At 41.8% G+C, this 15,042-nt stretch overlaps 1 protein-coding gene across 1 annotated transcript in view; it reads left to right on the forward strand.

Moving 5' to 3' along the window:
- CAP2 (cyclase associated actin cytoskeleton regulatory protein 2) overlaps positions 1 to 15,042 on the forward strand; it is a 139,669-nt gene that overhangs the window by 38,086 nt on the left and 86,541 nt on the right. The window contains exons 2-3 of the mRNA XM_066579397.1: positions 64 to 196; positions 3,481 to 3,581. Of these exons, the coding sequence (XP_066435494.1) occupies positions 73 to 196; positions 3,481 to 3,581 (225 nt within the window). The 5' untranslated portion in view covers positions 64 to 72. The remainder of the gene's footprint in view (positions 1 to 63; positions 197 to 3,480; positions 3,582 to 15,042) is intronic.

Raw genomic sequence — 15,042 nt, forward strand, 5'->3', positions numbered from 1 at the left:
GTTATTCATAGTGCATTATTACTTTTGTTACATTTAATATATATCTGCACATTTCTACCTTAGGTGTTTAAGATGGCAGAGGTGCAAGGATTAATGGACAGGTTGGAGAAAGCTGTAATTCGACTTGAAACAGCCTTGTCAACGTCTTGCTTTTCCAAGTCAACAGGGAATGATATACTTAATGGAATAAATGGAGGTAAGATGTCTTTGACTTATATGGGACAAACATGCAATGCATTGTAATGAGTGTAGTCATTTTCATGTGTGGTGCCGCCTAGGGTCAGGATGGGTATTGTTTCTCCTTAGGCAGAGCACCTAGAAGGTGTAAGGGGACTTATAAGGCCGTTCATGCTCCTCTGGGACATATGCATATGGAACAGTGACTCTACAGCACCACCTATTGGAAGGCAGAATTCCTGCAAGTCAATGTTAGACTCTTTATACAAGCCTTATAACAATGACTGGGATTTGTGAACCAAAGCCAGAATAACCACACACAGACAGCTGTTTTGGGGTGATTAATCCTCATCATTGTGCAGCAGGTTTCTGGCTTGACTAGTGAGAGGCCTATAGACAAGGGTCAGGTAGCATTGTAAAGGTATTATTCCATCTTCCAAGTGATGATCTCCTGTTTGCATGTGGTAGTCAAATTCTATCACCTCTTGTCTCCATGACCAAACAGTCTAGAAGTACAGTCACAGCTTTTCTGATGCAGATTTTCTAGCACATATTTTGCAACAAAATCCACATGTTGCGTGTGGATTTGTCACAGACTTTGCTGTCCTTTCACCACCGATTACACGTCACTTATTGAATGGCGTGACGTCTGCTGTGACAATCTGTACAGACTTCTTTCTGCAGTGTGTGTGGATAACACTTGTTAAAATCTCATCCAATTTGCTGCTACCCTGTTTCCCTGAAAATAAGACATAGCATGATTTTCCAGAATTTTTGAGGATGCAAAATGATTTTTCAGGCTTTTTGAGGATGCTTGAAATATAAGCTATACTCCAAAATTAAGCCCTGCTAACAGTTAATTTAAAAAGTCAATTTAAATAGTGTCCAGGAAGCTATATATGTAAAAAAGTTAAACCTTTTTGAACAAAAATTAATATAAGACACTGTCTTATTTTTGGGGAAACACGGTAGGGGATTGAATTAGAACAATCGTTGTAAAAATGAATGTTTGTCAGTAGAACAAGCACCCGTGGAAGCAGACAGCTGCCTGTCGGTTTTAATTGAAACAGTTTGAGACGAGGAAAGACAAGCGGTGACACAAATGATCAGAGTTGCAAAAAAGCCACTTGATTATTGAAACCTATAAATGTCTTGGGAATGTTAACGATCGCTACGTATAATGCCTGGGTCATGCAAACGTTTTTGCGCAGTGTTTTGACCGCACACAAAATTTACGCACGCAATATGCAGTGATTGCAACCCATTAATTTTAATGGCTTTGTTCACACAAGCACATTTTAAATGCACATTTCGTTCACGCAAAAAAAATAAGCAGCATGCTTTACTAAAGTGGCAGAAACCTACTGCACACTGCTGAGGGCAAAACACCCTGAAACAGCTGTCTGTGCATGGATTCTGGTTGGCTTTCAATTTCCAGTCATTGTTACAAGGCTTGTCTAAAGAGTCTAACATTGATTTGCAGGAAAGCTGCCTGTAATAGGTGGTGCTGCTGAGGTATTGCTCCATCTTCCTTATTTTTAATACTATCAAGCTAATTAACTTAAAGGGGTTTTCCAGGGAAATACTATTGATGACCTATCATCAGGATAGGTCATCAATAGTTAACCAGCTGGAGTCCGTCAATCGGTACCCCAACCGATCAGCTGAGTCGACGCATGCTATCAGCATCACAAATACACAAAGGTCGGCGCAGAAGCCTCCGCACCGACCTCTGTGTAGTGGCCGGCGCTTGTAACTGTAGGCACAGCTGTCATTGAAATCAATGGGTTCTATCCTATGTATATTGCGCACGCAAAATGGTGCACAAATATAGTCACGTGAGTCCGTTTTACGTGCGAATTCCGCCCGATAGCTATATAGACTGAACTTTCGTTTGTTAATAGTACATTCATTTTAATGTGTTTATTTACACAAGTGAATTTTCACTTGCACCAATGCTGTGAGATTGAAAAGTCGCTGCATATCCTTTTTTGGGGTGATTCCTCTATGCGATTTGTATGATTTTTTTACTATTGAAATCTATTGAAAACAATCTTTTCACTCATGTGAAAAATCCTTGTGAAAATCGCAAGTACATGGATGCGAGGCGATGTGTTTTTTTTTTAGCACATCGTGCTTTCATCTAAAATCGCAAGTTTACAAGCACAATATCGGTAGTACTCGTTTGTATGAATACAGCCTTAGGCTGGGGTCACACGGGACATATTCCCGGTGGAAATCTCGCGAATTGGCCGCTGTGAAAGACCGCAAGATTTCTGCCAGGAAAGCGCTGCTTCAAAAGCCACGGCACTATACCGCGGGTTTTGGAGCGGCTTGGCCGCATGCTTTTCTGCTGCAGACGGCATTCCCATAGAGGAGAGCATGGCTGCAGCAGAAAAAAAAATTGACATGCTGCGGCTGGGGAATCTGTGCCACACCGCCAGCTTCTGTCGGCTTTGCCGCGACGGATTGGACGTCCCATGTGGCACATGGCTGGCCAATCCCGGGATTAGCGACCGCAGACGGATTTGCCGCAGCAAAATGCAGAGCGGAATTTCCACGGCAAATCTGCCCTGTGTGATCCCAGCCTTAGGGCTTAAACAGTAGGGGCACATATGCAAATACGCTCGCCGGTATGGTGTGTATTGGCACATAGAGCAGTCAAAATCCTTTTAGGTTTTGACCGTTCAAACTTCACGCTATTGTGTGCGAGTAAAAAAAAAGCAGGAAGGTCCTAGAAAAGCTACGTGTGAGAAAGATAGGGCAAGTCCTATCTTTTCTCATGCATAGGATTAGCGCAAGAGAATCATGCTAGTCAATGGTCTCCTTTTGTCCTGTTTTTCGGGCGTGATTTTCACGCCCACAAAACGAGACGAGGTCAAGTTTGTCTGTTTAAGCCCTTACAGGGTCATATATCTTATTGCTGATTAGGAATGACTAGTCATTAGGGATGAGCGAGTATACTCGCTAAAGCACTACTCGCTCGAGTAATGTGCCTTAGACGAGTATCTCCCTGCTCGTCCCTGAAGATTCGGGGGCCGGCGCGGGGCTGGGAGCTGCAGGGGAGAGCGGGGAGGAATGGAGGGGAGATCTCTCTCTCCCTCTCTCCCGCCTGCTCTCCCCTGCTCCCCGCTGCGACTCACCTGTCAGCTGCAGCGGCTCCCGAATCTTCAGGGACGAGCAGGGAGATACTCGGCTAAAGCACATTACTCGAGCGAGTAGTGATTTAGCGAGTATACTCGCTCATCCCTACTAGTCATTTGTACATTTTTTCTTTGTGTTAACCTCTTGTGTCCCTTTCAGCTGTTGCTCCACATGTTGAAGCATTTGATGCCCTGATGACTGGGCCCTTGCAAGAGTATCTCAAAAACAGCAAGATTCTTGGTGGCGATGTGGAAACTCATGTAAGTCTTGTTTTAATTGGATTAAACTATGTTTATCAAAATGATTCTTGACATCCTCCTCTGACCCCTTTCCTTAATGAGTTGTTTATGTCTACAGTATATCCCTTCCTTGGGTGTTTTTTTTCTTAATCACACCATTCTCGGTATACTTTCGGCAATGTTGCACCCCATTTCCATTTCCATTCTAATGTGGATTCACACTGAAATGAATCCAAAAAAAACTTGCTCACTTAGGCCTCTTTCACATGAGCGTTATTCCGTGGCTAAATTAGCCATGCAATAAACTCGTGACCATCAGAATCAATGTTTTTTTATGGTTTCATTCACACAAATGTTTTTTTGGCGTGCAAAAATGTAGAACCGAAAAATTTAGCACATAAGCACGTGATTTCAGCGACCGAAATTCCTCGCTGCTGAAAAATATAAGTTTTGCCCTATCTTTGGACTGAATAATGCAGGAAGCTCCATAGACTCCTAAGGGAGTCTATGGGATCCATCAGAAAAAGGGAGTGGAAGGGAGTTTAGCAGCGGCTAGCCCTGCTGAACACTGACAGATGCCGCTAGTTGAGGCATTTGAAAGTTATTACTAGTAGTTCTGCCGAACGAGGGATTTCGGGGCTGAGGTGCAATTACCCTGCAGTCAGCTATGTGAATGGACGGAAAAATTGAGAATGATAGCTGCGCCTTGATCTCAGTCATTCCTCATTTATGCAATTTTTGGCAGAGATTGGTGCAATTTTTTTTTTTTCATCTTTTTTTTGCGCAGTAAAATTAGACGCAAAATAACGCTTGTGTGAAAGGAGCCTTAATTTCTAGTTTCACGGCTGAGTCACATGTACATGTCATAAAAGCTAGAGAAGTTAATCAGTCACCTCTAGTCTATTGTGTCTATAGCCTATAAGGCCGACATTTTGTATGTGCATTTTGGTCATGCAAAAAATAAAAAATTGAACATGCTCTATTTTTCTGTCCCCATAGACGTCAATGGCAATGCGCAAATGTGCACACAATACGCTAGGGGATGCGTGAAATACTGCTTAACTGTACAGGAAAAAGGATGCACCTGGAACTCATTAAAACTAGTTAGCCATTTCAATCAGTGCCTTGCTGTTTGCCGTGCACAAATGAACTTGTCTTGTGGGTGCAAAAAGTACAGTAAAGTACACCAATACGCACACAAAAAAGCATAATTTGTTCCGCAAAAATGTTACGATCAATGCTTACGCTTGTATAAAGCCGTCCCATGTGAATCCCACCTAAGACCTCTTTCACACAAGCGTTTTTTACATGGCTAATTAAAAATCTCGACCATGTGAAGCATTGAATTCCAATACATTCATTCACATGGGCGATTATTAGCCACGTAAAAACATCCGGCCGTCGAAGATAGGACATCGCTGGCCAAATATGCCGGCCGATGTTTGACGCGGCCAGAAAAGAAAGGTCTTGCCCTATCTTTCGGCCACGACCAGCTAGTGGCTTCAATAGACTTCTTTGGGAGCTGCCGGCAAAGAGAGTTTAGCAGCAGCTAGCACTGCTAAAATATGTCAGCTGGCTCTATTGTGCCAGTAGAACGATTCAAAAAAGGAAAGAATTCCGGAGTATATACGCCACACCCGGTCATGTGAGAATGCAAGTTTTAGCTTTTTCTCCTTCATGCGATTTTCAGCCATGATGCGGCCTGTCAAAAATCCCAACGCTCATGTGAAAGAGGCCTAAGGTTGATGTGGCCCTTGGTGAAATTGAGTTTGACACCCCTGCTTTATTTTAAACTTGTTATCTACTACTTAGTAAAGTTGGTGGTACACATAAGAAGCTGTCTGACTGACTGTTGTATACATGTCATGCAAAACTTTGTGATTTTAGCCTTCTAATGTTTTTCCTAATTATTGAACCTTGTCATAAACCCACCGTTATAGGTAATCACTTGGCTTGAATCGCTTTTTTTTTTTTTTTTAAATTGGCAACAGCTATGCCAAGTCCCAAAGACAATCCTTCCGTCCTGTTACCATCTGCTATTAGAGAATCGCAGCTCCATCAGACTCTGCATCTGTTACTGTACAAATAGCTGTGTCACGTATCAGAAAAATGGCGTATATTCTTTATTGGAAGCCGAGTTTACATTTCAATACATGGTAAATTACTTCCGGGGTAAAAAATGTGCTTACGAGAATTCGTTCAAACGTTCTTAAAAATCATTTAAATAAGCGAAAGTGAACGATAACATCATTCAGTCTAAAAGTGAGCCAACGACTGAACGACGAACAATAACACTGGGGAACAAAAAAAAATGTTTCCATGGTGCCTGGAATTTTAGACCTTAATCTGGGTATTATTGTGCCGCTGATTCTGAAATATCCTTTTTTTGTTTTAGGAGCTCCACTTTTTGAGATATTCCTGATGTCATTATCTATTTTTGTCATATTTCCATTATTTTCCTGCCAGCATTTGCTCACTATTAGTACATATGATAGATATTTTCACCGCTGTGTATCAATCTTGGGTTGATGAAGCAATGTAAAGGCATTGAAGAGAAATGGAACGTATTTTGGCTATAAATTTAGGAAATTTCCTGCACTGAGCATGGAGAAGCTAAAAACTGGTAAATTCGACGGACCACAAATTTAGGAATTCATGAAAGACCAGTGTTTCCAAGATTCAGTGGACAACTTTGAGGCGATTGTGGGGTCGTTGTTTTGTATGGTTGTAAAGTATTTTCTTGTGGAGAGTATGCTGACTTCTGTTTCTGAATGCTTGTGTCAGGAATCAAACTGGGGACCTCCTGCGCTCCAGTTGGTAGCTCTCACTACTGAGCCATCCATCCTGTGGACAGTTCCCCTGCACGACTCTCAGACTTGTTAACTGACCCCAGTTATCTAGTTCCTGCCTCCAGTTCCTGACCTCACCTTTGTTCCTGAGAAGGCTCATTATAAAAGCCTGGCCCTGCCACTACACTAGCGCGTCATTATTGTGCTCCAAGCCTTAATCAAGCTCCAGGTCTACCTGCTCCTCTGCAATTCTACAGAGACCTTATGACTATGCTACTCCCTCATCCATCTGTACTGCAACTAAAACCTTCTGATACTGACCCCAGTCTTCCCTTCTGACTACTCTCCAGACCTGCGGCTACCACATCTGATGCTCTAATCCAGTGCTAGAAACCGCTACAACTTGGTTGTAACATGAGCATTAAATTGCATGACCTGCACAGTCATTTTGGATCGATTTCCAGATTGTTTTGGGGATGTAAGTGATGAACAGGGTGAACATTTTCACCAGGAAATAAGGGCCGTGGAAGAACAGGACTGCAGACGATGGCACTGTATTCAAACTGATTGTTAATGAGCCAACAGTTTTGTGGGTAATACTGCTGTTTAACCACAAAACTAAGTTGCTATTAACAATTAATTTAAAAATTGAGCTGTAGAAAAAAACAGCATGGCATCACAGTGTTTAGCTGCATTGGGGCCACTACATTTGAACTCACCCTTCACAGTATATGCCGTAAATGCCACCTCTGCAATCGCTACCTATTGTGAGAGTAGGGGGTCCACTTCCTGCCCACCACATTCCCCATATAAACACAGCCACCTTTCCATTGAAGTATTTGTAGCATATGTAGCAGCTGGGAATTGGCCAACAAGGTTCAGATACTATCTGTATGCAGCGTTTGGGTGGGCTTCCAGAATCAGTTTTACTGGTGGACCCTATGCACCCCAGTCCAACACTGTCTGTAACTAAAAAAAACCCTAAAGTTGGCCTAAACTGTTGCCGATCACACTTTGCTGAAACCTACTGATATGAAATTATAGGCTTCATAGCTAATGACAAAGTATTGGGTGTGGGTGGTCTGCTCATAGAGATATATACATGGTATAGGGACAATTTTTATGCCACCTCTTAAAACTCTATAACTGCTATTTATGAGAAGGAATATTGACTGCCTCTGATAAGTAACATAGTATTTAAGGCCGAAAAAAGACATACGTCCATCCAGTTCAGCCTATTACCCCCCAATGTTTACCCAGAGGAAGGCAAAAAAAACCAATAAGGAACCTGTAATTGTAGTGTTTCCCAAACTGGGCAAAGATGCCTAGCTACCTGAATTGTATTAAACTATATTACTACTGTCGGTGGATATAGTCAATTTGGCTAAAGTGTTGGTGGACCATCTAGCCTGAGAGTTGTCCTCAGTGGTATACATGGACCTGATGGGTGTCATACCCAATAATGGTATGTTCCCATGGCAGCATTCGACACAGATGTTACCATATGGATTCTGTTCCTAAAAACTATGGCAGAAATCCACAACCGAGTAGCAGATTTCTACGCGAACATAAAGCGGCAATTCTGTACACGGATTTAGTTCTTTTCGATGGGCAAATTTGCATTTGTTAATTCTGACATGGATGCAATGTTAAGAAGTGACATGTCAACTCTTTTTTTTCCCCATGAGGATTTGAAAATCTGCATACCGAAAAAAATAGTGCCAAAGAGATTACTGTATCGATTCCTATTGAAAGTAATGGGATATGGATTTGATGCAGAATCAGCACAGATTTCATGTCAAATCCTTGGCAAAATTACGCTAAGTGAACATATCCTAAATCCTGCGTAATTAATTATTGACGCTTGTTTCTTACTATGTAGTCACCAGCTGATAATACTGGACATAGAACTATATTTTACTAGATTCTGCAAAGATGTTCGATAGAGTTGAGTGGCACTATTTATGGGTTTATGGATTTTGGACATTGAGATTTTTCCTATATGGAGGTACTAGAAAGGGTGCAATTTGTCATTTTGACTTTTTGCCAAATCAGTGGAACTGCTGGCAACTGTTTTTCATGCATTACTCTAGCTCTTCACAGGACAAAACATCAATGAGTGGAAGCCGTTCTACAATATACATTGGGAGGTTGTCCATTATTCGTCACAGTAAAATAGGGAGGGTGGCATATACCTCATCATAGGTTCCCTACGCTAAGGGTATGATCACATGGGGAGAATTTGATGCCAAAAATCTATACAAATGTTCTGCACCAGACTTACTGGGTATGCTGCAGCAGCAAATGGGTGCAGATTTGCCACTGCAGATTGGTTAAAAAAAACATATGAACCTTCCACATCTTTGTACTTCCATGAACAATCTCGCCTGCTTCCTTGCTAGTCTCTCCTGGCCTCCAGCAATGACATCCAACCCAAGTGACTACTGCTGCTTGTGATTGGCTGTAGAGGTCACATGTCTATAGGACATGCCATCACTGGATGGCAGGATGCAGACCAGTGGTGCAGCAGCCGCGGCTGCTCAGGGATGTGAGGGGGTATAGAAAGTTAGTATATATTTTTTTAATCTTTTACAACTTTTTTATTTTACAAAAATGTGCACAAAGGGTCAGACATGCTCGATCTTTTCCATCACAAATCTGTACACGGAAAATACGCAGCATATTACATCAGCAGCAAGCTAGATGGAATTTACAGAAATCTCATCTAAATGCTCCCAATTGACCTGCGGTGCTGATTTCAAATCCAATGCATGTCAATTGACTTCAATTGAGTTCCAATTGTTGGAGATTTTGCTGGGGATTAACCTTGGATCCACAGCATGATCCGAAGGTAAGGACATTTTGTGAATTAAAAAGACTGTGAGATTTTTAAAAATGTTTGTGCATCTTCTTCCTGCTCCGCTTGAGACTCTTCCCTGCTCCCCTCTCATCCCGGCCTCCAGTGATGACAAGTTCTATAAACATGAGGCCACTGCAGCCAATTACAGGCAGTAACAAGCAGTCACATGGGTTGGACATCATCACTAAAGACTAGGAAAGACTGGCAGGGGAGCAGGAAAAACTCTTTGGGAAAGTGCATAGAAGACGCACAAGGTGAATATACTTTTTTTTGTCCCAATGCGCAGAGGCAAATCTACATCAAACTGTTGCCAATTTCCCATGGACATTTTTTACATGTGGAACATACCATTAATTGCAACTAAATTTTCGTCTACAACATGGGGGGTTCTATCAGTATTTACAGGTAGGAGACACGTTTGGGGTTGAAATTATGACCAGAAATAAGCGGATGTGATCAGTAACACCCACAAATCTCAGCTGGCTCTGCACCTCTACTGTGACTAATCTAATTTGTTCTTCACAGATATAAGTTGTAGGAGCTAATTAGCATTTCAGTTTTCCCAAGTCTGGTCTTTCTCTTTACTTGCTCTGATGGGTTCCTTTATCTTCTGTCATTCATACCACTTCTTTAATGGGAAATAATGGGAGGTAAACAGGTATTTTATCTCCTCTTATCTTGCATTGTCTGCAGTCCACTTGAATACTCTGTTGGGTTTGCACAAACAGATTTTGGCTTTCAGACCAAAGCAGATGACAACAATGTAAATTGCTTGGGAAAAAATGTTCATATTATAGGAAACATCTATTCTTGGATGAGTATTCTGAAATCCGAAATCTCTATCATCTGCCTAGAAAGTTATTGGAGCAGCTTAAAAGTTTTTATCTTAACCCCTTTGTGACCGCCTATACTCCTTATTATGGCAATGACTAATGTCCCATTTAGACAGGAGGATAGTCCTGTGTTAATGGCCCTCAGGGGTCTTTAAACCGGCATATATGCCTTTTTATGGTGGTACAGGTTTAACTCTGCAGGGAAGATCTGAAGCTTGGTTGTCTGATGACAAGCAGGCTCCTGCTCTAACACCCAGAAGTAGAGAAACCTCAGTCCCCCACGATTCAACAGTTCCCCTGTCACCGATCAGCACCCAATTATGTGATTGTGAGGTGCCAATGAGTTTGCATGGTAGGTGGAGGTCAGACAAAGGCATCCATGTCTGCCATGTCACTGTAGAGTCTAGTGGGCTAACATCATATGCATAGTTCACTGCATGCAGAAGCGATTGAATAACTGCATCTTCAAGTCCCATTGAGTCGACAAAACACTTCTTAAATAAAAAAATAACTAAAAATAAAAAACATCCACCTAAAACATATTGCAGTGCTTGTAATGACCTTAGCTATGAACATACTAGGTTATTTATTCCACAGAGAGAACAGCGTAGAAAAATAATTTTTAAAAATGTTAACATTGCTATTTTTCGTCCATCCACCTGGCAAAAAAAAACAATAAAAATTGATCAAAAGTTGCATTTACTCTAAAATGATACAAATGAAAACTACAACTCTTCCTTTAAAAAACAAGACCACACATGGTGATGCAAATTAATTTTTTTCTTTTATAAAGGGTTTTTATTGTATAAAAGTAGTAAAATATAAAAAAAAGCTGTATAAATTCGGTCTCACTGTAACCGTATTGACCTGCATAATGAAAGGAAAATTGCACAGTGAACGTTGTTAAAAATAACCTGAGAAAATAATGCTAGAATTGCTGTTTTTTTGCTACTCCTACAGCCCAAAAAAGTGGAATAAAAAGCGATCAAAAAGTATATTTGTCCCACAAAAAAAAGGCTCTCATATAGCTATGTCAATGAAAAGATAAAAAAGTAATGTGAATCCAGCCTAAATGTTTGGCAAACAGCCTGTCAGGGTTGGCAGCTCTCGGGGTCACTGTGCCCGCACTGCTAGTACTGTCGCTCCTGCTGCTGGTGTGCGGTGCAGGGTAACCTCGGCGCTGGTTACCTCTCCTGGCCACACGGCTCCTATATGCTGCAGGGGTGCTAGGTGCCAGCACTCTGTGATTTAATCTGCTGCTGTCAGGCGCTCCGCCCCTGGAGGGGCGGGACCTCTAGAGGGGCGGGACCTCTAAAAGCATTTAAACCCCTCAGTTTCTTCCAGAGACTGCCAGTGTTTGATTAGGCTCCCTGTCACTCACCAGCGTTACCCTGCTATTACTGACTGATAGTGGTATTTGACCTCGGCTTTTCCCCTGACCTGACTCCGTTCTTCCCTTTCCTGTACTGCACTTCTTGGACTGACATTTGTGCTTGCACCTTTGGCTTGCTCCTGGACTGGTTGTTGTTTCCCTTGGGGCTACTCTCTGTTTCCTTGTTTGTCTGTATTTTCTTTCTCTGTTTCAAGGGACTGTGGTGTCCTAGGTCATTTTCCCTAGCTCAGGGTAGGGACCGTCGCCCAGTTGCCGCCCTGGGGCCTAGCCCAGGGGGACAAGTAGGCAGGGACAGGGGTTGTGGGCTACGTTGCAGGAAACCCCGACTTCTGCTTTCCCTGGTTTCCTGACGCAGCCATTTTCAGCTCAGGTCATGCTGAATGTTAATTCTGGTCTTTCAACCCCATATGTATAAAAATAAGGGAATTGAATGTTTTCAATATTGTTATTTAATGTTTGATAAAGAAACATTATAAAACAAAAATATGATAAAGGTTCAGTTTGTTCCCATTGTATATGCCTGTGTATATTTCACGTTCGTAATGTTTTCTGGTGAGATTTTTGAAGGGTAGCTCACCATTGCTTTCCCCAACCCTCCCTATTTGTTCGGGCTTGAGACTGGCATCTAGTTGATGAATCGCTCTATGGTGATACAGACTGGTTGAGGATTGGCAAGGGTGTGAGACAGGGCTGCATATTGTCCCCATTTCTCTCCAACCTTTATGCTGAGGTGATCATGAGGAAATTAGACCTGGACCTGTCTAACATTGGAGTGAAGATCAGAGGAAGGACCATTAATAACTTGAGATATGCGGGTAATACGACTCTGCTGCCTGACAGAGAGAGGGTGGGCCCTGATAAACAGGATTTTGAAACTTAAGGTAAAAAGTGAAAAAATGGGTTTGCACCTTAACATCAAATAAACAAAGATCATGACAACAGCAGCTAATGGAAAATGGAAGCTTAAAATTAACAACAAAGAAATTGAATCAGTTCAGGAATTCATCTTCCTTCGATCAAAAATCAACCGCGATGGCGAATCCACCCAAAAAATCAAACGTAGGATCGCAATGGTCACTCTGCGATGATTGGCATGAATAATAATCCAGAAGAGCAAAGATATCACTTTAACTACCAAAAGCAGACTAGTTGGAGCCATCGTCTTTCCTATGATGATTTATGGGTCCGAGAGTTGGACACTAAGAAAATCCAACAGAAGGAGAATCGATGTAGTCAAAATGTGGTGCTGGCGGAAATTATTAAGAATACCATGGACAAAACAGGGTAACAACATGGACAAAACAGGGTAACAACAAGAGTACCATGGACAGCCAGGGTAACAACAAGAGAAGTGTCAGATCACATAAAACCAGGAACATCACTAGAAGCTAAAGTAACTAGACTGCGACCGACTTACTTTGGCCTTGTCATGCCTGCTAACTTGCTAGAGAAGTCAATAATGTTGGGAATGACCGGTGGAACCAGATGAAAGGGTCGACAGAGAGCACACTGGCTCGACACCATCAAAATGGATACCAATATGTGCATCAACCAGTTAAAAGAGGCTGTACCTGCTAGGGAAGCATGGAGAATGTTCACCTATAAAGTCATCGAGAGTTGGCCACGACTAAATGCATAGATTGATTTTGATTTCACATCCACATGAATACATGAGTAATGGAACATGTTCTTATTGTGAAAGGAAAGAAAGTAGTACATTGTAACATTTTCTTGGACTTATTGCATATAACGTAGTGAAAAATTACAATACGCGCTGAGAGATGTTTTCATCAGATAACTTGGAGTAGCGCCCAGGAGCTCCAAGTTACACAACAGTTAAATACTACAGTACTACCTTATCAACTTTTTGCTGCTCTAGAACTTAAGACTTATCTTGAGTTGGATTAACTATTTTGTGTACATGATTTTTTACTATCATCAACCCATAAGTAAATAATAGATGTGTATTACCAGTTAAAACTGGATAACCATGCCCCTCTCACCCATATGATGTTGTCTTACTGTGCATTTTGTGTCTCTCGCTGACCCATAGATGTGTCAGTAAGAGCTTAGAACCTAGCGAACTGGAATATAGAAGAATACGGTCATCGCTTGCCGTCAGCAGAAATGTAAACAATGAGGTCTGAACTACAGCTTGTTGCTCTATTGTACTAAACAAGATCCACATATAACTCGTGCCTCGCAGGGAGGACCTAGTGAGATAACAGTAGGAAAAGCTTAGCCAACATGCATCAATGTGACATTTCCAGGACCATCATCATCCGTACTTTGTACAGTTCTGTTTGTGTTCTAGTTAAAGCTTGCTTGCTTTCTGTATCGTTTCTCCTTAGGGAGAGTACCTAGAAAGTTTGAAGAGACTTATAAGACCATGCAGGCTCCTCTGGGAAATTTATGCAAATAGGAAGATGGAACAATGACTGGAAATATAAGTCCAAGCCAGAGTCTTCTCCAGAAGAAAAAGATAACCATGTACCGAGAGTTTTGGGGGTTTTGCCTCTCATAAGTGTGAATTAGGTTGCTGGCTTGGCTGGGTAAGAGGCTTGTTAAAAGGTTTGACATTGACTTGCAGAAATGTTGCTTTCTAATAGGTGGCGCTATAGAGGCATCATTCAACCTTCCGTTTCCATAAATTTCCCAGAGGAGCATGCATGGCCTTAGATGTCTCCTTACACCTTCTAGGCACTTTAGCGAAGGAGAAACCATACCCTTCATAACCGATGTCTATAGGCTTCTCACTAGTCAAGCCAGAAACCTACTGTATACTGGTGAGGGGCAATCACCCAAAGCAGTCTGTATGGACATGGCTATCTTCTCCTTCTAGAGATGACTCTGGCTTTGGCTTACATTCCCAGTCTTTGTTACAAGACTTGTTAAAAGGCCAGACATTGATTTGTAGGAATGCCACCAACTAATAGGTGGCGCTGTGGAGGTTTCATCTTCCCATTTGCATTCTGTATAAAACAATGAGTGCATGTCATGTTCATTACACAAAGCTCTTTGACTGACGTAATGCCTCCACTCGTTGTTTGCATTCATCCTATTATTTAGTGCACTTTAATTCATAAAGAGGTCATGTAACAGTCGACCCTCTTTTTGGTGCCTTGGTCTTGAGTATAATAGAGGCATCACACACAAAAGTGTTACTTATGAGTGACAGAAAATAACCACATTACTCTTTCTGCAGATAACTGATACTGCTACAGTCAAATTCTTTCAATGGCAACCTCAATATAGGAAGTAGCAGTCCGCCCCGTATCGCTGCAAAAAATAAAAGATTGTTTAAAAAAACCCACAAAATACACATTTTTTTTCATGATAAAAACTCTATAAATTATGTCGCATTAAACATATAAAAAGCTGGTATCATTGTATTTGTACAATCAATATAACAAATCCAAGAGGTTTCACACCTGCACCTGGGGTTCTGCTTTCCTGCTGCATTCAGGGAGCGGGAAAGGGGAATCCCTGTGGCCAAGCGGCTCCGTCTCAGGACAGAACTGAACAGCAGCAAACAGACCCCATTGACTATAATGGGGTCCGTTCAGTTTCTGCCCAGCTACCCAGCTGTGAGATGGAAGAAAAAGCT

This window comes from Eleutherodactylus coqui, chromosome 9, assembly GCF_035609145.1.
Source record: "Eleutherodactylus coqui strain aEleCoq1 chromosome 9, aEleCoq1.hap1, whole genome shotgun sequence".
NCBI classification, from domain to species: Eukaryota; Metazoa; Chordata; class Amphibia; order Anura; family Eleutherodactylidae; genus Eleutherodactylus; species Eleutherodactylus coqui.